The sequence below is a fragment of the Poecilia reticulata genome, linkage group LG19 (assembly GCF_000633615.1).
Source record: "Poecilia reticulata strain Guanapo linkage group LG19, Guppy_female_1.0+MT, whole genome shotgun sequence".
Classification (NCBI taxonomy): domain Eukaryota; kingdom Metazoa; phylum Chordata; class Actinopteri; order Cyprinodontiformes; family Poeciliidae; genus Poecilia; species Poecilia reticulata.
In genome coordinates this window covers 1,909,341-1,933,768 of record NC_024349.1, presented here as the reverse complement: position 1 = coordinate 1,933,768, position 24,428 = coordinate 1,909,341, and the positions used below count along the sequence as shown (strand labels likewise).

The following is a 24,428-nucleotide window of genomic DNA, read 5'->3' as shown; positions in this document are numbered from 1 at the left end:
ATAACCAAAAACAACAAGTAAAAATCTCACACAACTAAAGCCATAAATAAAATGCATTTGAAGTCTCTGTAAACAATAATAATCATCAGAATGGAAATTACTGAGCTCATTTGAATTTATCACACACGTTTACTCACATTGCAAATACACTCTAAAATGTCTTTAGTTGGGGTTTTATGCAACAGATTTGCATAAATTAATAATTCTGGAAGGTGTTAATAGACCAAAACAAAATGAAGAAGCAATTTTATGAGAGGAAAAACCCCCAGAAAATTAAAATGAGGAATGTTGAGAAGCTTGTGAAGTTAAACTTTAATCCAAGTTTTACAGAAAAGCAATTATTTAATCTTTTAACTCATCAACATCAAATTATTACCATTAGCACAATAACTGATTCTATTTTGAAAAGAATTACACAAACTGAGCTGACCATGTCAGATCTTTATAAAATATCTTTTAAACAACTTTTTTCTTTTTAGTTTTAATTTTTTTTCTGGTAAAATCACATTTTTATTCTGCTGATATTGTGATTTTATTCTAGTAAGTAAGTAAATTCTTGGAGCTTGACGTTGATACTCCGTCATACAACTCAAACATGGGATGACTGAAATAAAAACCTCTTTTTGAAAATATTATCTGTTTGTAATTTCATTTTTAGAAAAGAAACGAAAAAAAATCTATTGAAATCGAATCTGGCATGAAAAATGTGATTTTATTTTTAAACCGCACGATAAATGAGTTTAATCTGAACAACAGTCGCTAAAGAGCTGCTCCCCTTTAATGTCGTTTAATAGTCGCCATTTTGACAACTCTGCAAACATTTGACACCAAGTAGCTAGTTTGAACTACCTTCCCCATTTACCTGTTTTCTCTGTCTGACATGAATAATTAATATTTTTTTTAAATGCAATTTTGTTTACAGAGACTTTATAATCCATTTTAATTAATGTTGTGTTTTTATTTTGGATATTTAACTCATTTTTCAGTTAGTGTTAAATATCCGTTGTTCGATCTTTGAGTGCGTATACTTGCATCAATATGTCGTTATCATCATATTAATTAAAAATTGTTTCAAAATGACAATATTATCATTAATTTCCACGGTAATTACTGTGGAAATTTGTTAATGTTACAGGCCTAAAAAGTGCCAGTTTATCACCCAGAATCTCTATTAAAGTTGTTTTGTTTTTAATTCTTTGTGTTTCTGCTTCCATATCCCACCAGGCCAAACCCATATATGGAGGATGGTTGCTACTGGCACCAGAGGGAACAAACTTCGACAACCCCTTACACCGATCTAGAGTAAGTTTTTCTGGTTCACTTCTCACCAAATCACAGCGAAATGAGGGAAATGAAAAGCTGTTTTCTGTTCTTTGGTGCTCCTGCAGTCAGTGGTTCAGTTCATTGGAGTGTGACGGGTTCACTGCAAAAACACAAAACCTTTTTGGTCTAGTTTTTATTGTAAATATCTCAGTTCACTTGAATTAAGACAAAACTAGTTTACAAGTAACTTTCGATAAGATGTAGGAGTTTGTTTCAAGTCAATAATTCCTTAATATTGATGAAAAAGTTTTAGTTCCACTGTCAGATTATTTTACTTAAAACGTGGAAAAATTGTCTTATTATTGAAATAAAAATAAGTGGAACTATTTAAAAATGTTTTCTTACTTAAAACATGGCCCTATGTCATGGTGAAAAGTTACTTCTAAGTTAGTTTTGTCTTATTTTATGTGTACTAAAGTATTCGCATTAGAAACTCGACCAAAAATACTTGGTAAGATTTTGTGTTTTTGCAGTGAAGCTGCAGAATCTACCAAAGGAACAGCAGCTACACTGCAAAAACACAAAATCCTACCAAGTATTTTTGGTTTAGTGTCTAATGTTAATATCTTAGTTCACTTGAAATGAGACAAAACTAACTTACAAGTAACTTTTGTTTTAAGTCAATAATTTCTTAATGTTGATCTTAAAACATGTGAATAATGTCTGTTAAGTGAAATAATCTTCCAGTGGAACTGGTACTTATTTATGAATATTAAGGGATTATTGACTCAATATCTTGCTGAAAAGTTACTTACAAGTTAGTTTTGTCTTTTTACAAGCAAATTCAACCAAAAATACGCTGTAATATTTTGTGTTTTTGCAGTGTTCCTGTGGGAGTTTGGCACTCTATCACAGAAATCCTTGTTGTGAGGCAATAATGAGTCGAATATTTACATAATTTTGGAATTCCCATCTCCCTATCATCATGTTAATGGGAGCTTAACTTTATCAGCTCTCAGATTATGCTGCGGGTTCATCCCAAAACGAGGCAGGGAGGGGAGGGCAGCCTGCGGGGGAGGACCGAGTTCCCACAGCCGCGCTGATGGTTTCCATGTGTGTTTTGGGAAAAGCACCCCTTGATCTCTTGTCATCAGTCTGCTGCTGCCACTTTGACATCATCCCTGATACGTTCTGCCTCTCCTTGCAGTCCTGTTCTTACTGCTGGGCTGTAATTGGCTGCTTCTACGTAGCGCTGATGTAGGCAGTCGGCTAATAACAGAGTAAAATGGCTGATGCGTTCAGTGACTAATATTTAGGAGCGTTTCAGCGTAGCAGCTTGTTAGTCTGTGGTCGTATCGGGATCCTGAGCTTGAATATTTTAGTTGGCTCTGATGTTGAAATGATAACATTTGGTGTTTAGCGTCGTAGCTAGTAGCACTGCTGCCTTGCAGAAAGAAGGTCAGGAAGATTCGGGTCTTCCTGCTTCCAAAGACACGACTGTTACGTTATTTGGTCAATCTAAACTGCCGCTATGTATGAGTGTGTGTTGGGTATGGAGGACCAAAACTGACAAAATTAAAAATAAAAGTATAAATATATAAAAGGCTCAACAATTGGCCTGTCGCCATAAGCAATAAGTTAATGTCATGAAAAACTAAAACGAGCTCAGTAATTTCCATCTGACTTAACATTTTTCTCTTTTTTTACTCTCTTTCACAAGTCTAGTCAAAGTTTATTGATATAGCACATTTATAACAACCTCAGTGGACCAGAGTGTTTCACAACAATCACAACATCACAGGTAGATAAATAGTAAGACAAAAAATAAAATTAAGTTTGGTAAAAATGACATAATTATAAAATTTGCAGAAAATACCAAAAATGAAAACATGAATAAAAATCAAGACGTACTTCATTTCAGCTGCAGCGATTCCACAAAAACTCAAATCAGTGAAGTACTAAGATCCCCACCAGTCTTCAGTCTGGTGTTTTGGTCTCAACCAGCCTTTATTTTGAAGGACAATTTTGTTTCCAGAGACTTGATAATAATTTTTTTTTGTTGTTTCTGTTGTTTTTTTTGTATATGTTAAAAGTTAGTTGGAATTGAAAGTTTATTATCTTTGAGAATGTGTTCTTGCATTATTGTGCCGTTATTATCATTATATTGATTGAAAATAGTCTCCAAATAACAATATTATTGTGTATCGCAATAACTTCTGGGACAATCCAGCAAAATGAATTGTGACAGGTCTAGTCAATAAATAAGCAGACTCACTTAAAATCCACAAATTAATTTAAAAATGAGGACTTTATCTTGTGTTTTATTTTATTTTATATATAAGTGGATATTTATGCTAATTTTTGTGCAAGTTTTGCACAAAGTAAAAAAGCTTCATCATTCAGTGACGGGGGTCTACACCGAAGAGTGTTGTCATAGTTCTTAGTGTTTTTCACCAGCAGATTTCTCACTTCTTTTCTGATTTCTGCTAAACTCAACACAAAGAACATAAATAATTTCCTTATTGGTTCCTTTAGACTGGAAAAGTGGAAGTTTTCAGTTTTTATAGATTTCATTTACAGGAAAAAAAATATCTGATTTGTCATTACTTTTTCGCCCAATCAGAGCCGAATGGTTGAGTAACAACTGATTGGTGCGTCGCTGAACCTGGTCGGCCCACAGACATTACTGGAGATGTTCTTTGTTTGAGTGGAAGGAAATAAATGTTAAACTGGATGATCTGGAGCAGATGATGCTCGTTGATGAAATGTTGTTCGGCTTGATTGGAGGCCTTGTTTCGCTCCATGTTTAGAAAGAATGCCAACAAACTCTTCAAAGATCATTAATTAATCATTATTTATAAGCTGAGGACCAAAAGATCAAATGGAAAACAACTTAAACTTGTTAAATTTAGTTTTAAAAATACTTTATTAACACCAGAGGGAAGTCAAATCACGTTACACAACTTTCTTCAAACATTTGTATTTGTTTCCTGACAGAAATGGCAGAGAAGATTCTTCATCCTTTACGAGCACGGGTTACTTCGCTACGCTTTGGACGAAATGGTGAGTTGAACTTTTTTCAGTCTGGTTTTACTGGCTGGAGCTAATATTTAAAACATGACTGGCCTCGGCTGTCAGCAGGAGGAATGCCTTGGCGTCCCAACAACCAGCAAAGCAAACAAAGAGCAGCATCTTCCTGGCTTTAACAGGAAGCTAACTAGCAGAGCGTCGGGAGGAATGAAGTGACACCACATGGTGTTCATACTAGAAGCAGTCATGTGCTGGCCAGATTGTTTGTTCTGTGGTTAACACACTCTGCACACACATTGTGCAAGAACCCTGCAGTGACTACCTATTTGGAGAGAAAACGTTCCTCTCTGTATATAAAAAAGCTCCTTATCTTTGAACGTTTTGTGCTGTTTTGAAGCCTGTAAAATAAGCGTCGGTTGTGGGTTTCATGTGTAACGTTTCCATGATAATGGGAACTGTTGGTTCTGTGCTTTGCAGAGTATTGATTGACCTAAACTGGTGCTCAGCTTGTTTTCCCTCAGCGTGGAATGGACTTTAAAATCAGGTTAAAGCTGCTGCATAAAAACAGTTTCTATTTTTATTACTCGCTTGATTTTGTATTATCCTTAAATTAATGAAGTAGCCTGTAAATTATCCTGTTGATACTGCAGCGGTCTTAGTGTTTTCATCATCTTGGAGGCATTAAGTTGTTTTTGTGAGATGAAGGTTGATGATGAGAGGAAAAAGGGAGAAGTCAGTCTTCATCCTTTCATCTGCTTTCTGAATAGAGCATGAAACGGAGAGGAGGAAATATCAAGAGGCACTAAAAATAGAGCCTCGGTTCCTACATGAGCTGCTATAGAATAATTGGTTTATGTTAAAGAAACAGCTGCCAAAACCTGCGTTGAACAATAAATCAATTATCGTTAAGATTTCAACTAACGATTATTTGAGTAATCAATTATTCTAAAGATTAATCGGTTATTCGGACGCACATTTTTTAAATCTAATGTATCTCCGATTAACCGATTAACATCGCATAAAATACTGTATAAGCTCTTTTATACAATATTTAAAATACGTCAAAATAAAATTCACACAAAATGAAAATTTTATTGCCTAAAGTGCAACAGGAAGCTTTAGTGAGTAATTGATCATTTGTTTGATGCTTCTAACATGTGAAAAGCTTATTCCTTTCTGCTGAAGCAAACGGTGGTTAGGGAATTTGAGCCAAAATTAACAATTGATTAAATCTTAAATTAAGTTTAGGACTGAAACGATTAATTGGATTAATTGTGACTAATCGATTATTGAAATAATCGTCAACTAATTTAGTGTGTTCTTTCAGCCATTGGTCTTTTTTTAGTCTCCAGTGGATGATCAACTGATTACTAAATCAGTTGATATTTTTCAATAATTGATTGATCACAATTAATCACGATTAATCATGTTTAATCTGATTAATAGTTTCAGTCCTAAGCTAATTTAGGAATCATGAATTGGAGTCTAAAGACTCTAAAAAAAGGTAATTTGCTGACAGAACAACATATTTGTGTGTGTGTATATATATATATATATATATATATATATATATATATATATATTACAATTAAGATAAAAAATAAAAGCCTTCATCTGTAAATCTGTTTCTCAAGTTGCAGTTTTAGCTTCATCTGGTTCAAATTCTGGAGAATAAAATCTCCTATGAAGCTCCTTTTGGTATCCAATCTGTAATTGGATTCCCAGATGATGTTAGAAGTTTTTTATTTTTAGCTGCTGATGCTTCACTAAAGGAAATGAATGCTATTGCATTTTAAGTGATAACATGTTTATTTTCACATCTAGAAATTAAATTGAATTGATTATTTGCATTTTCTTGTTTAAAATAGAAAAATCTGCAGAATGTGCCAATTTTTTTAAATCAAATTAATCGTTAGAATAATCGATTGATAAAATAATGGCTATTCAAACCTTTTGGCTGTTGCTTTGCCTGCTGATATTCCCAGATTGAGCTGTGTTATGTAACAGGATGTGGGAGAGCCTTGGTGGGGAATAAAATAATCTGGAGGTCAGAGTTGACGATGTGGGATTACCCACCTACATGCTTCATGCTAAAACCAGCTAGCTCCTCAACAGGAAGACCAAAAATGGAGAATCGATATATAAATGTTATGCAGTCACTCTGCATCCCTCGCCAGATTAAGCCTGAGTTTCTCTCTAAAGCAGCCCGACTCAACCACGTCGGGTCCATGTTGCCAAGGCAGCAGGCTTTGTCTCTTTGTTCGGCAGCAGTTGACCATGGTATGTGTAACGCGGGGCGGATTGTGAAGAGCTCCAGCAGTCTCTGTCCTGACTGTAGCAATGCAAGACAAAACACAGGGAGAAAAACACAAATGTGTGGGTTTCCTGTGGACTCCATTTATTTGGTGAGAACTTCTCTCCACCGTCATTGTTGAGACAAACATCAGACGCGGCATCAAAACAAACGTGCAACCCAGGATTATACAGCCACAGTTTAGTCTAAATTGTGTATATGTTTCAGAGACGTCCTGTCAGAGGAGGCCATGTCAGCAACAGGTGTCAGAAAGGGTTAAATATGTTAGCTTCACATCGAAATATCTTATTAACCGTCATGCAGAGAACAGTTGAGGAGAAGAACTGTTCAAATTTCAGAGACTATTCTAGAGATATTAACGTGTTTCTGGAAAATAAACAAAGTTAGATTCTCGATAAAACTGCACAGTTAACTTCAAAAACAAAAAATCTTACAAAACGCAAAAATGCCACTGGAACTAGAACTTTTTCATGAATATTAAGGAAGTATTGACTCTAAACAAACTCATATTTCTTGCTGAAAAGTTACTTGTAAGTTCGTTTTGTCTTATTTCAAGTGATCTAAGATGTTTGCACAAGAAACTGGGTGAAAAATACTTGGCAACATTTTGTGTTTTGCAGTGTATTGGATTTCAGTCATCATCGATGTGTCAGTATCTGCAATTAGGCCGGTTACAATTAGCAGGAAGTCAATTAATTCAGGCGATGCATCAATCTTTAACATATTGATATCGGCCAGATAAATAAAACTTAGCTGATATTAACAGTCGATATTTATTTCCATCTTGTTGCCGTCTGTTTCTGTTTTTTTTTTTTTTTTGCCAAATGTGTCAAAACAGCCAAAACAGCAATACTAATATTGGATTAATATCGAATATCTGCCCAAATTTTCATATCGGTGCATCCCTAGATAAATCACACGTTCTTGTGAGCCATATTTGCAGTCAGGGGGCCACAACACAATCAGCCCAGGGGCCACAGATACATTTTGGACACCCCTGCTCTAACTCTACATTTCCTTTCATTTGTAGAAAAACTTGTTTGGGACTTTTTTTGCAAACAGACTCCATTTTGTTTACTTAATCTGCTCAGACCAAAGAAGTAGAAGCAGTATACCTCCCAAATAAAACCAGGCTACTTATTGAGTTGCTACACAAAAGGCTTATTGAGGCTCTGCTCCGTCAGTTTGCCTTCAGACTGCATCGACTGCACTTGACGGCCTGCATCAGAGCCGCAGACCTTTCTGATTCACAGAGGACATGATGTTCTCATGACATTTCAGCTGCGGCCGACCCATTCTCATTTAATCTAAGGTCAATTAATTTCCTGTGTTTACTGGAATTTAAATATCAGACCTCTTTCCCCCACAGCACCTTCCAAGAACAGACAAACTTCCTTCAGGTTCCCACATTCTTCTCACTTGAGACACGCCATCCTGCTTCTTCCCGCTGAATCTCCCTGACAGGAGTGTTTACAGCCTCCGCCTGTGTTTGCCCTGTGACTCCTAAGACCCTTTGACATGTGTGTGTAAATACTCCCTGTCTACCCGAAAATTATACGCAAGTAAGAGTAAAACTACTTCAACATGTTTTTACTCGAGTAAAAGGAAAAAGTAGCCGTCCAAGAAATTACTTTGGAGTATTTGGTAAAACGTCTGCTCGAGTACTGAGCACTTGTCCAATTTTTAGCTATTTTTAGTATTTTCATTAATTATTATTTCCATCAACATAAAATGATTTTGCACATTAGCTATATTAAAAGAAATGTATCTAGTTTTTTTTAGTTGTTTTGGACTCGATTGAACATATTTATTCCCGGTTGTAAGAACAGGATTTGGGTCACTTTCTTTCAAAATGTTTGCTGTATTTATCCAAGTTTAAAAGCTGATTTGGGTGCAGCAGTAAAGTCTGTGGACAGACCTGGGTCTGATTATTATCAATACTTTGTCTTAACATTCTCCATTGAAACAAATTTTTATCATTTTTAGCTGCATTTGGTGGCCATAAAACAACAGTCAAAGGGCCACACCTGGCCCCCGGGCCTCATGTTGGACACCCCCGGTTTAGAGCTACAAGCTTTCCACCTGCTGACCCAGTGTGTCCACATTCCAGTTCAGACACCAGTTTGCCATTACAGAAGGATCTGAGCAGTAAAAGCTCCCTTGGAAAAACGTCAGCCCGGTTCCGTTTTTGGAGCTTCGACCCGTTTCTGATGCCATCTTATTTGTGCTTTTCAGTTTTTGCTTCTGTTTCAGTGGCCGCTCTATCCCGGATGTGGCAGAGATAAAGTTCCTTATCCCCTTCTCCCTGTTTGGATGTGTTTGTTATGCTGGTCAGATACTGCAGCTCTGTGGCTCAGATTGGACCCGGTTCCCACCGGAGTCAGTGGACATGGTTTTACTTTTTTATGCTCATATGAACGTCAAAAACTTCTACAGTCTGCTTACACTCTGAGATGAAATGTGGACAGATACGTAAACTTCTCTTCACTTCCTGTTTCCTGTTGGTTGGAAGTTTGTTCTGGAAAAAGCTTCAGTAACTTTTAAAAATAATATTTTGTAAATATTTGTTAAACTGTCACCATGTACAGACAGGCAGTCTCTGAAAGTCAGTCTCCTCCACCTCCTCCCTGAGCTACACACCAAAAACAACCAATCACAGCCAGGAGGAGGGTTGTACCGCTGTCAATCATCTTCAGGAATGAGCTGCTAAATGTGCTAATTGCAGAGAAACAACATAGTTTCAGGAAATCTGTTTATCCACTGTCATGGGTGGCTATGCTAACTAGCCATAGCATTCACAACAGCATGATTGTGAATGCTATGGTCTTACTGCAGTCTTACTGCATGATTGACAGCAGTAAGACCCGCCTCTGAGCTCTGATTGGTTGTTTCTAGTTAGCACTGGGAGAAGGCAGAGGAGCTTTTTTTTTTCTTTGTTTTTTTAAAAGATTATCTGTCTTGTAACATAAACACGACATGGTGACAGTTTCAACAAATATTTAAAAACTACGTATTTTTTATAAACATTACATAATTTAATGCAGGGATGTCCAAACCCTTCAGAATATGGGCCAAAATCATGAAGTAAAAATAAAACAAAAAACTAAAATCAAGCAATTTGAATCCAATTTGCACATTTGCTGTATTAAAATGCATCTAGTTTTAAAATTATTTTCAGCTTGGTTGAAGAAATGTATTATTGGTTATAAGAACATTTGTCATTTTCTCTTGTAACACTAGCTAACATTTAGCCAAGTTGACAGGGTGTCTGCACATCCTTGAAAAGTCTTAAATCCATGCTTCTAAAATTAAAGCCTTAAAATATCTTAAAGTTGTAAAATGTGATCAAAGGTCTTCATTTTTGTTGTGGTAAAACTATATTTAAAATTTTTGATTTTATGTAGTTAACCTTTCTATCAGACGCTCAGACATCATTCCAATACATGACATTAGCTTGCTCAAGCTGCCGCTAACTAGCTGCTAATATTCTAATGGCTAGCTAGCTTTTTTTTTGCCAGTTTGCTGGACGGCGTTCATCTTTACCACTGACTGATTTCTGTTGCTGCAAAGCTTGGCACTAACTCCATTTTCTTTTGAACATTTCTGAGGTGACAGGTCTTAAGTTTCATTACAGTGGTCTTAAAAAGTCTTAAAATTTAGATGCTTAAAGCTGATTTGAGTGCAGCAAAGTCAGTTTTTCAGTAAAAGTCTCTGAATAAACACAGTTCTACTTGCTATTGAATCTTGGTTGTAAAAAGATGAATACTTTTTATAACACTCAACATTTTCCATTAGGTCAATAAATTTACCCTAATTAAAAATATAAAATTTAATAAGCAAATTTTATTTCATTTGTTAACTCCAGTTTGGGAACAAAAAAATAAATAAAAAATCAGTCTGAGAGCCATAAATGAGTCTTAAAATTGTATCTTTTGTTAAGTTCAAACGATGAACAATAAACAATTCATTGCTGTGCATAAAAACAAAAGAAAGTGGTGGCCACTCCACTCGAATGGATGAGCAGAAAACTTCTCTGGAGATGCTTTCCAAGTAAACAACGGAAAATTTAGCCCGACTCATCACAAGTCCTGCTCCCCGAACTATCTTATAATAAACAGCAAGAACATAAACTGGTCACCACCAAAGCTTTTCAGTCTGGAAACTCTTCCTCTCGTCTCCTGCAGTGAAACGCGGAGATGCTGCGTCTCTAAATGAAGGAAAATCATCCCGAATTTTTTCGAGGCTCTTCTGTTTCCGGTCCTTTTGTCTCTGCTTTCCGTTCCGGTTCTGTTCAGCCGATAAATCATTTGTGTTGGACGGAGCGGCCGTCGCTGTTGTGTAATTTATTTTGCCTGAACCCTCCCTGGTCCATAAAGCCAAACGGGGCTTGACGGACCGGACCGAACCGAACCGCTCGTTCTGACACAAGGTTTCATTTAAAGCATCAGGCTGCAGGCAAACGGCTGTAAAACAGCAGGGAACCGAGAAATGGCTGCAACCTTTACGGGGTCGCAGAGAAGATTCCTCATTCGTTTTAAACATTTTCAAAGCATCAAACTGCTGCAGGGATCTGAAACCTTTAGAAGTGAAAGAAACATTTTGTTCTCAGTCCAGACACTTAAAACTTCTGTAGAGCTGCAAATCTTTTAAGACTGCTTATAATTTTGATCAATATCTACAGAATACATTGGGTTTTAAAATAAAACTTTGCATTTTTGCAGGCAGATGGAGAGATTTTTATTTGTTAAAACCGGTTTATTTTATTCCGTTAAGTTTATTTCCATGCGTAATGTCTGTGACCTCTTGAGGCTGTAGTTTAGATTTTCGTTGGGGCTTTTTATCTTATTAAGCTGATTCCTGATTTCCAACCCAATGACAAAGTAAAGACATTTAATTATTAAAAAATATTCTATAGGATAAATTTTGCAATCAAATAGTTGTATACATTTTCTCTATGGGATGTATTTTGTGGAAAATGCTTTTTTATTTTATTTTATTTTGTTTGCTCTAAAGTTTATTTATTTAGTCTTAAAATCTGCAAACTGTAACATCTTCAAGTCAAAATCAGCATTTTTGCTTTTGGACAACATTTTGCCTTATAATTCTGATTTTGGAACCAATCACTAAATTTAAATGTTACAGGTTCTTTAAAATAAAGGACATTTTTGCAGTCACATTTCCATTTCTTGGATGTTGACTTTTATGGAAAATACTTTAAAAATGCTTCATTTTATTTCCTCTGAAGTTTATTTATATTCTTAATGTCTGTATACTGACATCTTTTTACCAGTCAAGATTTTTTACTTTACATACAATTTTGATATTTTTCAACCTAATAACTAAGAAAATATCACATATTCTTTAAAAGTGGAAATTTACTGCAATCATCCAATCAAAAAAACTGATAAATTGTTCAAACTTGCATTTGTTATTACATCTGTATTTAAAACGCTGACAAACTGACCACTTTTCTTCTTCTACTGCTCTCCAATTTGACCCATTAGCTGTAATTTCAGCTGTTTTCTGTGTTTTTCCTCTCGGTTGAAGGTATTTGCTGTTTGTAAACAGGTTCATCTTATCTGTCATAAATCTTGCAAACGGCATCAGTCCTGCTCAGCTCAGTGGTTTCAGCCTTTATGCAGAAAGACTTTAAGCTCCGACGCCTCTGAGGACGAGGAGGACACGTCCCGTCTCGCTGCCAGGAGTTTTTATTCTAGGCGGGGTGATAATCCAGACTGATATGTCCAGGATTATCCTGATGAAATTCACTATTTGTGGACCTGGGTTCTGCCTGGAGGATTAAATACAAAGCCAAGAGAGACGGGAAGCTCCAACATGAAGTCTGGATCATTTTGAATTGCAGCTGAAACGATTAATCAACTTAATCGCAATTAATATTGTTGAAATAATCGCCAACTAATTTAATAATCGATTAATAGTTAAAAAATATCAATTTGCTGAAAAAGCAACACTTAGAGCAACAATTAACCCCAAACTGTTAAAAAATGTAAACATTCTGCATTTTATTGCAGTTTTAGCTTCACCTGGTTCAAATTCTGCTAGAAAAAACTCATAAGAAGCAGATTTTACTGTCCAGTCATGAGCCCACAGATTAGTGGACTTTAAAAAACATTTTAGCTGCATATGGATCCTTTGAAGTTCACTAAATGCTCTTATTACATCTCAGACATTTTTATGTTCTCAAGGAAAATAGACTTTTTTTTGCTTATTTGCATCTTTTAATGTATTTCTAATATTGTATAAACAAGTCTTGAGTAGTTAAATGAAAAATCTGCAGAACTGATTAACCTTTAGAACAATCCATTATTTTATGATTGATCATTAGTTGCAGTCATGTTTATAATATTTACATTGAAACTCAGGTTTGGAGATAAAACGATACAGGAAACGTTTTAAAATCATGATGTAAATCTTCAACATTTTAGACAAAAATAAAAGTATTGAGACTATTTGAACCTGGATCTTTGAAGAGAAAGCTCTGTTTGTTTAGCGTTTGAATTTCAAAATCAACAATCTTCAGCGTGAGGCACTCCTTCTCCATACAGTGAGACCACCCATTGCTAATATTTGTTCTGCAAATTAAAACCAGTTTTCTGTACATGCAGGGTTGGAAGAGGAGGAGACGTTCGTCGTCTAAAACTTCTAAATAAAAGCTCCTGGCGCTGCCGTCCTGGAGCCGAAACCCCAGCAGATAACCAAACTCGTCTCGATCGGCAAAATTTAAACACGAGTCAAGAAGGCTTTCAGTCAAACATGCTTTAATCTTCTTACGGGTCTCTGACCAAACGGCTGCCAGAGTTCACAAAAAGGACGTTGTTGTTGTTTATAGTGCATCTAAATCCTGATACGTTGTTTACGTTGCAAACTTTTGGCATGGCAGCCAGAAACGTCGAGCTGAGAGAACAAACTCTTTAGTATCATAATTTCATTTTTACCTTTAGCAGTCACTTTTCTCTACGCTGTTGAACAATAAATTACTGTAGACTTAAAACATAAATGTTTTGCAGGTTTGCCAGATAAAAAAACAACAAATCGTATCGTTATTTTCTCAGGTTGATCATATTTTCTTTCTTTTTGGCAACCGGAACAGCATATGGCTCACTCCTGCGTTATTTTGGATTGCTCAAGTCTGCGTTTTAGTAAAATTATTGTTTTTACAAATAAATTAAATCAAATTAAAAGGGCCTTATATTTTCCGTTTTAAGCTCTTAAATAGTCTTTTTTGACAGGCTGCACCCTGACATGGGTTTTAAATCTGTAGTTACTGCCTGAACTTTACCAATTCTTGCATAAATGAAGAGCAAAGTTGTTTCAAAAGCTTCAGTCTTGCTGGTTTTATTAATTTATTCACTCTTTTTTTTTTTTTTATTAGTGTCACTCTTGAAAGAAAACATTTAAACCCTAACCCACCCTGAATAGGAATAACCTTTAGTTAAATAATGTTGCCATTAAACAAAGTATTGGCTAATGTAGCTACCTGGAGCAGGCAGCTCCTTCTTCCTTTGAAGATTAACTTCAACAAACTCTGACAATTTCCCTTTGTGCAAATATTTTCTGACGGCTTTAAGCTTGTGAACAAATCCTCTGTGCTGCTTTGCTGTAATCTGTTTGAACTTTAGTTATTCCGGTAGAAAGAAAAACGGTTTTAAACTTTATGAATTTGAAATTTGCATGCTGAACTACCACTGCACATTTCTGTGAACGCAACATCTCCACTGTGAAGCAGGGAGGAGGCTGCAGCATACTGTGGGGGATGCTTTTGTTCAGCCTGTATGGAGCTACATATGGGGAAAACATTTCTCTTTATGGAAAGAAGCTTTCCTGCCATTTCCTATGTTGCCATTTATGTTGAAGTCTTGAAAAACACATTGAATGGCTCCAAAGAGAAGTTGATTTTATTACTAATATATTGCATTTCCCTCCAATGCAACTTTCATGCCCTGTATATCTTAAAGATGTTTTTTGTTTTTAAATTACCCCTTTGGAACAAATAGAAGAAAATAAACTGTAAAAAGCTAGGAGGAAAACTAGCTCAGCCTGTTTAAAGGGACAGTGTCATCTAAAATCTAGTTGTTTTTTTTTTAGCTTCCCATCATGTTATAATGTTTTTCCCTGCAGTGTTGCTTTGATTCTTTCCTTTAATCTCCATGGCAACCATTCAGCTTGTACAACGCCTGGGTGGACCTAGCCCCGCCTTCCAGCCGCAGCCCCTCCTCCACTCAGCTCCTTCAGACTAGCCGGCAGCAATTAGCAACCAGCTGCTGAGCTCATTATAGGAGCTGCTGCTCAGAGCAGCGCTGGTAAAAACGTTAAAGGGTTAATAGAGGAGCCATGTTGGGATGACTTCCTGGAGGCGGAGCTTAAGAGAGTAGGAGATTTAAAGAGACAGAGGCCCAATTTCAAGACGTTAAATTATAAAGTCAAATTTCATTTAAGTCGTATTTAATATATACAGCATTTATATGACAACTGAAGTTAACAACCCTTTAAGTTCTCACTGCTTTTGTCCCCAAGATGAATAAAAAATAAAACTTGCTATGCTACACTGATCATCCACTGAAAAGTGAGTGGGTGAACATAACAGAGGATTCATTCATCCAGGAGGAGCGGAAGTTAAAAAAGGATTTCACACGATCTGGACTCATTAGCTGGACAGAATTTGATCAGGATGTTTGCATTCGACAGAAAGGAAGTGAGCAAATGATCGAATGAGGGAGTCGGGAGTGAAACAGTAACTCCTGTGGGAAAGTGGCCGTCGAAACGGCAGAGACAGCAGCACCTGTTTCCACCCTGTTGCCACTTCAGACGGAGACCAGCAGATTTCTCACACCCCGTCTGGCTCGCCAAGATAATTACTAATATTACATCATCACTGTCGCTGAATTAGAGCGCCGTTCCTCTGATGATTTGTCTCTGACGGTGGGTTTAAACTGGCCTGCCTGCCTCCTCCAGCTCTCCCTCCTCCTCCTCTGCGTTCGCTGGCTGCAGCGTTAAACCACCCACACTCCCTCGCCGCCGCTCTCCAGTAGAAAACCACCCACAGTTCTCTCTGAAGTAGCTGCTGCATCCATGTAACGTGTGGCATTTTATTTACTTAAATATCCGTTTAGCCGTTTAGCTATCCATGCCGAGTCCTGAATGGCAGCCAAGCTGAAAACGCCTGGAGGAAATTCAGTGATGTCAGCTCACATACCACTCAGCCGGTTTTATGCAGAGTAGCCAAAAATCTCACTCAAGGGAGAGTAGCAGCACCACTAAACATGTTTTTACTCAAGTAAAAATAAAAATAAATCACTGAAGAGTGGAAAAGGTAAAACGTCTACTCAAGTACTGACTCACTGATCACATTATCAATTATTTAAAAATTAAATCATCAGACCAGAATATAAAGTTCAGTGGAAATTTTGGTATTTTAAGGACCAATAATAATCAATAATTCATATCAGTAACAAAATCAGAGATGAGAAATCAGTTTCTTTAAAAAACGTATGAAACTTTAACAGAAACTGCAGCTGTGTGTCTGAGTCTGGTGAGGTTTTGGTTAAAACATGTTTGTTTTTCATTCAGTGGGTAGAAAATACAGAAATTTTACTGAAGTAAGAGTAAAAATACTTCATAATACAATTACTCAGGTAAAAATAAAAAGCACAGCGAAGTAAAAATATTCCTAAAAGTACATTTTTTCCAAAAAGCTACTCAAGTAAATGTGAAGCGCGTCATTTTGAACCAGTTTATTGCTGTAAATGGTGGCGTTGCGTCCTGAATGGAAATCATTTCACCGTTATTAGATTGGATGCAGTTTTCTGGTCGATCGCTGATCTTTAAGCAGAACCAAAATGGCTCCTGCTGCTTTAATGCAAACAGCAAAACGGATGTTCTGTATTTCTGCATGTTGACAATCGTCTCCTCACTGTTGCCAACTCAGCAACTTTCTTGCTACAATTATTGAAATTTAAGGCCCAGTAGGTCGACTTCACAACAGAAACATTCAGGTTGTCTTTATTTATTCTAGCAAAAGAGGAAACCAAGTTGTAGGTAAAATAAAAAAACCCTTAAACTACAGAGCAATAGCTCCCAATGAGCAGTTATAAAATTAAACATAACATTAATAACGGCTAAGACATACAAGACATCGCAAAATTACTCCTTCAACATTGCATATGATTAAATTTGTCTAAAATATATGTGTAAACGTATTACTCGTAAATAAAACGCAGAGCTGATCCACAGTTACCAACGGCAACAGAAAAAGAGGGCGGGGCTGCCGGTGACTGGTTGCTATAGTAACCACCAACTGCCAAGAGCAGCGTAATGTAACTTAATACACCAATAAATATCTGGAGAAACAACTTCTTTACTGAACCAAAATAAATTAAAATTAACTTCACGTCTATAATAATTAAAATAAAACCCTGTTACACGTGCAGTACCTTGCCGGCCACCAGGAGGCGCCCTGTTTGCGGGACACTTTAAGGAAGTGTCCCGCAAACAGGGCGCAAACGGCTTCCTAAAAGCCTTCGTCGTGTTGAAGACGATGGTTCCTCCTCATCTGTTGAGTTCGCTGTGAACCTGGGAGGAAAAACTCTCATCTGGCACCTGAGCTCGCCGTTTGTTGGCAAAAAACAAAGTGTTTGCCTCTGTTATCCGTAGTTGCCATGGAAAGATTTATTGCATAATTACTGTTATTGGTAGTGAGCAGAGGATGGACCCCGAAGAGGCTGGATCCTAGACAGTGTTCATGAGTCAGAATAAAACCATGCCAGTTAATCAGATTTCCTTTTGGCTGCGGCGTTTTGTGACGATCAGTCGAACGGCTCTGGGTCTCTGTTCCTACAGGTCTACAGGTGTGAAGTAATGGCTTTAACATTTGTCACCATGCAGGTTTGCAGACAAAGTGGCTCCTGCTGCTTTAAAGCAAACAACAGAACAGGTGTTCTGTATTGTCTTTGTTGTTTTATGTTGTGAAACTTTCTCAAACCTATAAATGTTTGCGGGAAGTGAAAAGAACTTGCAACCAACACTGAGCGCAGACTATCAGCTATCTGCCAGAGTAAGCAAATACCTCTGCCTCTGTGTCATGAGGGAAATGTTTTTCTAAGCCTGGAAGAATGAAAGAAGCCAAGGGCACAAAGAGCTCGATAATTACTGTCTTCTAAACAGGCAGCTGTTTACTAATGAAAACTGTTGTGGTTTATAACATCTGGCCTGCAGTTTGATTGATTTATTAATGGAGAAATGTTTGATGAAACTGAGACGTTAGCAGCTAACAGGCTCTTAGTCGTGATTTAATCTGTTGGACCAGAGTATTTAAAACGGAAAAAATCAAGATTTTTCACTTTCAGTGATTTTGTTCTGGAAACTCATTTCTGCCAAAAAATAAAAGCGCAGCAGAAAAGTTATAATTTCAGGTTTTAGAGTCATTATTATGAGATTTAAAGTAATAAATATTAAATTCAAAGTCATAATTTTGACTTTCAAGTTGATAATTATGATATTTAAAGTCATAAATATTAAATTCAGCCATATTTTTGACTTTCAAGTTGATAATGAGATTCAAAGTCATAAATATTAAATTCAAAGTCGTAATTTCCCCTTTGCCCTTAATTATGACATTGAAGATCATAATTATAATTCAGTCATAATTTTGAGAAAGTTATAATTTCGACTTCTTAGGTCATAATTATGAGATTCAAAGTAATAAAATACTGAAGCAGTCTCAAAATTATGACTTTGAAAGTCAAAATTCTAACTTCGTACTTCATATTTATTACTTTAAATGTCAAAATTATGACTAGCCTTGAAATTATGACTTTCCTTCTTGTAATTATGACATTAAAATTTGAAATTACGTTTTTAAAATTAATAATTAAGACTTCCTGTTGGGATTTTGGCAGGAATGGGCTTCCATAAGTAGTTGGTTTATTCTCTGAAATTACTATTCTAGAGTCGTTCTAAAGTCTCTCCCATTTTTTTTAGGTTCCACAGAAATAATTCAGATTATGTGGAAAATTTTCATCAGAAATGTTGAGTTTAAGAGGCGACGAACAAACAGCTGAAATTAGTTTTATCAGTTCATTCCCTCCATTTCTTGTGATTCATTGGTCGTGGAAATTAACAGATCACAGACCTTTTAGCGCGCTAACGCATAGTTGAGGGTATATTGCAAATTTTCTGCAAAAATCATCAAAAACCGCAAAGTTTTTTATTCTGAGATATTAAACTCTTTATCCTCTTTTTGACTGCGACTCAAGGACAAACCAACATGTAGATCTGTTTACACAGACAGATGGCTGTGCAGTCCAAAGTCACAGTCTACCCACCCACACACACACTCACACACTCTGTCTCTCTCTTTCTGTTTTTCGCCTAAAGACTCTGGGCCTCTCCGTGTCGTTGCCCGGCGGACACTGGTTCATACCCGGTGCGATTCGGGTCAAGCCTTTCCCTGGTTTGTCCATCGTTGGATTTATTTGTCGTCATGTGAAGCTAGGTGTGTCCTTGACCTTTGACCTTCACGTCAAACGCAGATAGAAGAGATTTTACTGTCATGGTTAGTTTTTACAGTGTGTCCGCACGTCCTTAAAAAGTCTCGGGGTGTTTTCCTCCTGATAGTCCGGCAGGTTCGGTTCGATTGGGGACCAAAGTTGCCTCATTTGTTACATTTTCAGCTGATGTGGTTCACTTCTTCACTAAACTGTGTCAAATGATCCAAACTAAGTGAAAAACCTGTTCCCCTCCTCGCCTGCGGGGGCGCTGCACCAGGAACCACACAAAGCACTACTTCCTTCCTCACTAAATGTACCAAAAATGGAGTAGCATCAGATTTTAGGATTTCTCTTTAGTCTGTGGCTGAAGACCAAGAACCATTTCTCCTGTTTGTTTTGGTCTACCCAGAATGCCCTGCGCTGTAGTCCACTTCCTGCTTTTAGAGCGGTCTCCGCTGCGCATGGTGTTCACACCAGAGTTTATGTTAATCAAACTGAGGTTTTTTGATCGATTATGCGTTCCCACTCCCACAAGCGAAACGGACTTCCTATTGAAATGAACAGAAGTTGGATTAAAGTGGGATAAACAGGGCTGGTGGAAATGAACTCTGATATTCATGTATCTAACATTTATACCTTAAAATGTCTTCAATTCATTAGAAAAATGTAAGTTATGACAATCATGGGTCTTAAAATAGTCCTATCACAACAAAATGTATTTAGTTTGTTTTTCTCCTTTATGTCAGGCAAAGTTTGAGTCGCACGCAGACATCGTCATTCTGTCACCTGAGGTGGTTGCGGCTATCGCTAACTAGCTTCTAATATGCTTAGTTAGCTTTTATTGCCAGTTTGCTGGAGACGTTCATCGTTGCCATTGGCTGATTTCCATTGCTAACCCATTCGATGCTACATTCATCTTTTCATGCAGTCACGGTTTATAACTGGGTCGATGGACCGCTGGTTTAAAACTTTTGTTCTGAGGTTTCACTCGTCCTTAATGACATCCAGCATGTAGGTCATGAATCTGCTTCAGATACATTGATGTGATCAGATTTAATTGGCCTTTCAGTTCACTGAATGCACTTTAAACTAACTACTGAGCTTTGAGAAGGTTAGAGACTCTTCTACCTCACCTCAGATTTATTTTCTTCTTGTTTGAAAAGTCACTAAATTCAGGGGACAGTGGCTGATTTTAAACTTTTGAGCAGGTGGACAAGAAAATTAGGGCAGATTTGTTGGTGCAGCCGTATAATTTAGAGATCCATATTCATAAAATATGTTTTTAATTTCCTTTTGAATGATTTATCGGTTTTTTTCTTGCTATCAAAAACTGGATGATCAAAGTTTTCACTCAGGTGTTTTGGACTTAACTAGCCCATTCTGTATTTAGAGATTCATATTTCATTTTATTTGTTGTTTTGTTTATTTATTTTAGATATTTAAAATGTCTTCCGGGCTGCACAGTGGCGCAGTTGGTAGAGCTGTTGCCTTGCAGCAAGAAGGCTCTGGGTTCGATTCCCGGCCCGGTCTTTCTGCATGGAGTGTGCATGTTCTCCCTGTGCATGGTGGGTTTTCTCCAGGTACTCCGGTTTCCTCCCACAGTCCAAAAACATGACTGTCAGGTTGATTGGCCTCTCCAAATTGCCCCTAGGTGTGAGTGTGTGTGTGCATGGTTGTGTGTGTGTCTCTGTGTTGCCCTGCGACAGACAGGCGACCTGTCCAGGTGACCCCGCCTCTCGCCCGGAACGTTAACTGGAGAGGCACCAGCACCTCCTGACCCCACTAGGGACAAGGGTGTAAGAAAATGGATGGATGGAAAATGTCTTCAAGTTCCAGTGTGAAATGTTCATTAGAATTTAAAGTAGGGCTGTTGTAAACGATTATTTTAGTAATCGGTAATCTATAGATTTTTCTTACGATTAATCGAGTAATCGGATAAAAACAATTATGAAATAAAATATTGGTAAATCTTCCATAACACCAGTGTTACTATCGGATATCAACATCAGTCTATTTTTTCCACATTTGAGCTTCCCTACCAGTTACTGTTTTGTAGACCGGGGGAGCAACACGGGATATTTACGGCTCCTCCGTTCAGAAACTCATCTACCAGCCATGTTCCGCCTCCCGTTTGTTCAGACCGGGATGATATAAGTTTATTGTGCGGTTCGTCCGTAAAGCTGCTCTTACCCTGTAAGCATCAACCCTCAGCCGCCCGCCGTGTTCAGTCTCTCCGCTCACCTGTAGAAATCCTCCTCAGCTTCTTCCCGCCGTTCAACCAGCAGCTCCGGAGCAGAAAGGCTGCCGAACTCCCGGCATCGCGCCGGTCATTTTAAGGATGTTTATTGGTCCCACAAAAACGATGAAAACCCGGAATTATCACCAATCAATAAAATCCCCGCGGGCCGAACCTGAAGATTGGACGTTATGCCGCTAACACGTAGCTTCCGTCAACAACTCAGAGGCGGAAGTCAGAGCTCCGCAACGCAGATAATGTTCCGGCTGAAACACGGTGCGCTAAATGATAAAACATAAATTAACGAAGCTTCGAGGCAGGTCAATTTTCCTCGAGGAATTTTAATAATCGAGGTACTCGAATCACTCGAGGAATCGTTTCAGCCCTAATTTAAAGTTTATCTTTGACGATGTCTTCCTGCATTATTATTTCCATTATATTACTTGAAAATGGTTTCAAAACAACAATCCCAATAATTCCTGGGACAAAATTAAAATTAGTTATCCTGACAGGTCTGGTTGAAACTATCCTGAAAAATGAGGCTTAACAAAAATCTCTTTTTGTTTTTGTGTTTGTGGTACTAATTTAGAAATGTTTGCGTGTATGTATCATTACGGGTTATAGCTTGCATCATGTAAGGTTGAGCTGATTAGTGTAAGTAAACAGCTGCCCAAACACCATCAGGTGGGAGTGATGGTGGGAAAATCACTCCCACCTGTAGGAGTGATGATTACTCCTGTAGGTGGGAGTGACCATCACTTTGTTGCAATGTTTTTCACCATTTTTTCCAAAAAATCTGCAATAAACTCACAATTATGTGTTGGTGTGAAAAAGTGCTGGGATTTGTTGACGCTTCTCAAGATAATTTGCAATAATATGTAGGATCTAATTGATGTATCTTGGCACTAAACACATAAAAGCTGCTTTGATTTGATTGATAAAATGATGTTTATGCACACTGTTATCATGAAGGTTCATTTTATGTGTCCCTTTAGCGTCTAGAGGGCCACATTAAGAGCCCCGGCGGGCCGGATTTGGCCCCCAGACCTCGAGTTTGACACATGTTGCAAGAAGCTACAGTAGTTTGTGTAGCATTTTCTCATGTGTTTGTGTCTCCTCGCCTAACGTTGACCCCCATGTGACCCTCCAGCCCAGCACTCTGCCCCAGGGAACCATCAACATGAACCAGTGCCTGGATGTGCTGGACGGCGAGGCGCGGACGGGCCAGAAGAGCTCCCTGTGCATCCTCACCCCCGACACGGAGCACTTCATCCGGGCCGAGTGCAGAGAGATCATCAACGGGTGAGGCGTGGGCTGTTACCGTGGCAACGGGCCGTCACCACCTGCCTGTGACATCATCACTGATCCCAAAGGGAAATGAAATGTTGTCGTAACTCTTTAATTCAAATTCTCCAGTTATTGTAGATAGTGATGACTGTTGGCAGGAAAGTTCTCCTATAGAGGTCTGTGATTTTTTTTCATGCATTTTTACAAGAAATTACTCAAGAGTAAAAAAATATTTGGTAAAAAGTCGACTCAAGTACTGTATTTTAAAATAACATCCTCAGACGAACCAAAATATAAAGTCAAGAGGAAAGTTTGGTATTTTAAAGATGAAAATGACAATAATTCAACAACAAAATACCAGAATCAGGCAAAAATTATTTTTTACCAAATCAGTTCCTTTCAGCAAAAAACTCATAAAACTTTAACGTAAACTTCAGGTTTCTGATGAATTCTGGTTAATTCATGTTTGTTTTTCATTCAGTGGGTAGAAAATCCAGACATTTTACTCACGTAGGAGTGGAAATACCTCACAATAAAATTAGTCAAGTAGAAGTAAAAAGTACAAAACCTCCTAAAAGTCCATTTCTTTGAAAAAGTTCTTAAAGTAACTGAGTAAATGTTGCTACTTCACACCCAATTGTGGTGAAACAGATTTTACGTTAAGTGGACTCGGCTGCAGCTGAGGCTGTACCGCCCCCTGCTGTCCGCTTCAGGCTCTGCGTTGGCTCACATTCCTCCATCCAACATTTCTCTCTGACCTCAGACTTTCTGAGCAGAGACTTCAACTCTCAAGCTTCAGTCTCCATAATTTGGCTCCTGCCTTTGTTTCCGAGCTGCTTCCTCTGCGGCTGCTGCTCGCTCTGTGTGGATATTCTTGGAGAAATGTGACTCACTGCACCCACTCTTCACATCACTACCTGCTCCATCATCATCACCTCCCACTCTGCCTCATCTGGCCTCCATGTGTCGTTAGTGGAGCAACCGATGGTGCAAATCGTGTTTATTTACCATTTTCCTCATACTTCAACTATAAACGCCTCTATTAAATAACAACTGATGTGATTAAAGTTTAAGTTTTTGAACCATTAATGAGCGGCAAAAAAACAATGTTGGTTATTTTAAATAAATTAAGTAATTTTGCTCTATTTTATTAAGACGTTTTAGTGATTTTAGCTCCTCATTCTTCACATAATTTAATCAGAAATGGCTGTGACACTTTAATGATTCATCAGATTCGAGCTCAATGTTCTGCTGAATCCAATTAAACCCAGTTAATCACCATAAAATGTTTTTTTTATATCAATGCCAAGATTTAAAAAGTACAACAAAAATAATCATTTTGCTGGATTCCCTCACACGGTGTTTACAGTTTCTGTTGTTAAGAATCATTGATTGCACAGTTTATACACCAAAATGTTCTTTTTAGAAAGTTAATTCACTAAATGCTAATTTTCTAACCGTTTTTAGCGATAAACTTTTACTGCATTCCATAAAGTAAGAGGGGAACAAAAATGTGCACGTTCAAATATGAAAAAATGTGTATATATTCACCTTCAGTAGTAAAACTAATCAATTTATTCCTATATACTTATGAAAAAAGTGTTTAAAATGTTGAAGAAGTTCTTTTTTTAAATCACTTTCCTGTTAAATAGTGTTTTATTTGTATTTTAAATACATTAACCAGTGTAGTACCAAAGCTTGTTTTTGAGAAAACTAAGCAGTGCAGTGTGTGAAATCAGTCGGTGTGTGTGTGTGTGTGTGTGTGTGTGTGTGTGTGTGTGTGTGTGTGTGG

General features: G+C 37.5%; 1 protein-coding gene across 5 annotated transcripts in view; it reads left to right on the top strand.

Annotated features, from left to right (window-relative positions):
* The window catches only part of LOC103481097 (myosin phosphatase Rho interacting protein), a 58,600-nt gene that overhangs the window by 5,732 nt on the left and 28,440 nt on the right, over positions 1-24,428 (top strand). For all 5 annotated transcript variants that reach the window (XM_008436382.2, XM_008436383.2, XM_008436380.2 and 2 more), the window contains exons 2-4: positions 1,225-1,302; positions 4,261-4,326; positions 22,500-22,651. In XM_008436382.2, coding sequence (XP_008434604.1) covers positions 1,225-1,302; positions 4,261-4,326; positions 22,500-22,651 — 296 coding nt within the window. The remainder of the gene's footprint in view (positions 1-1,224; positions 1,303-4,260; positions 4,327-22,499; positions 22,652-24,428) is intronic.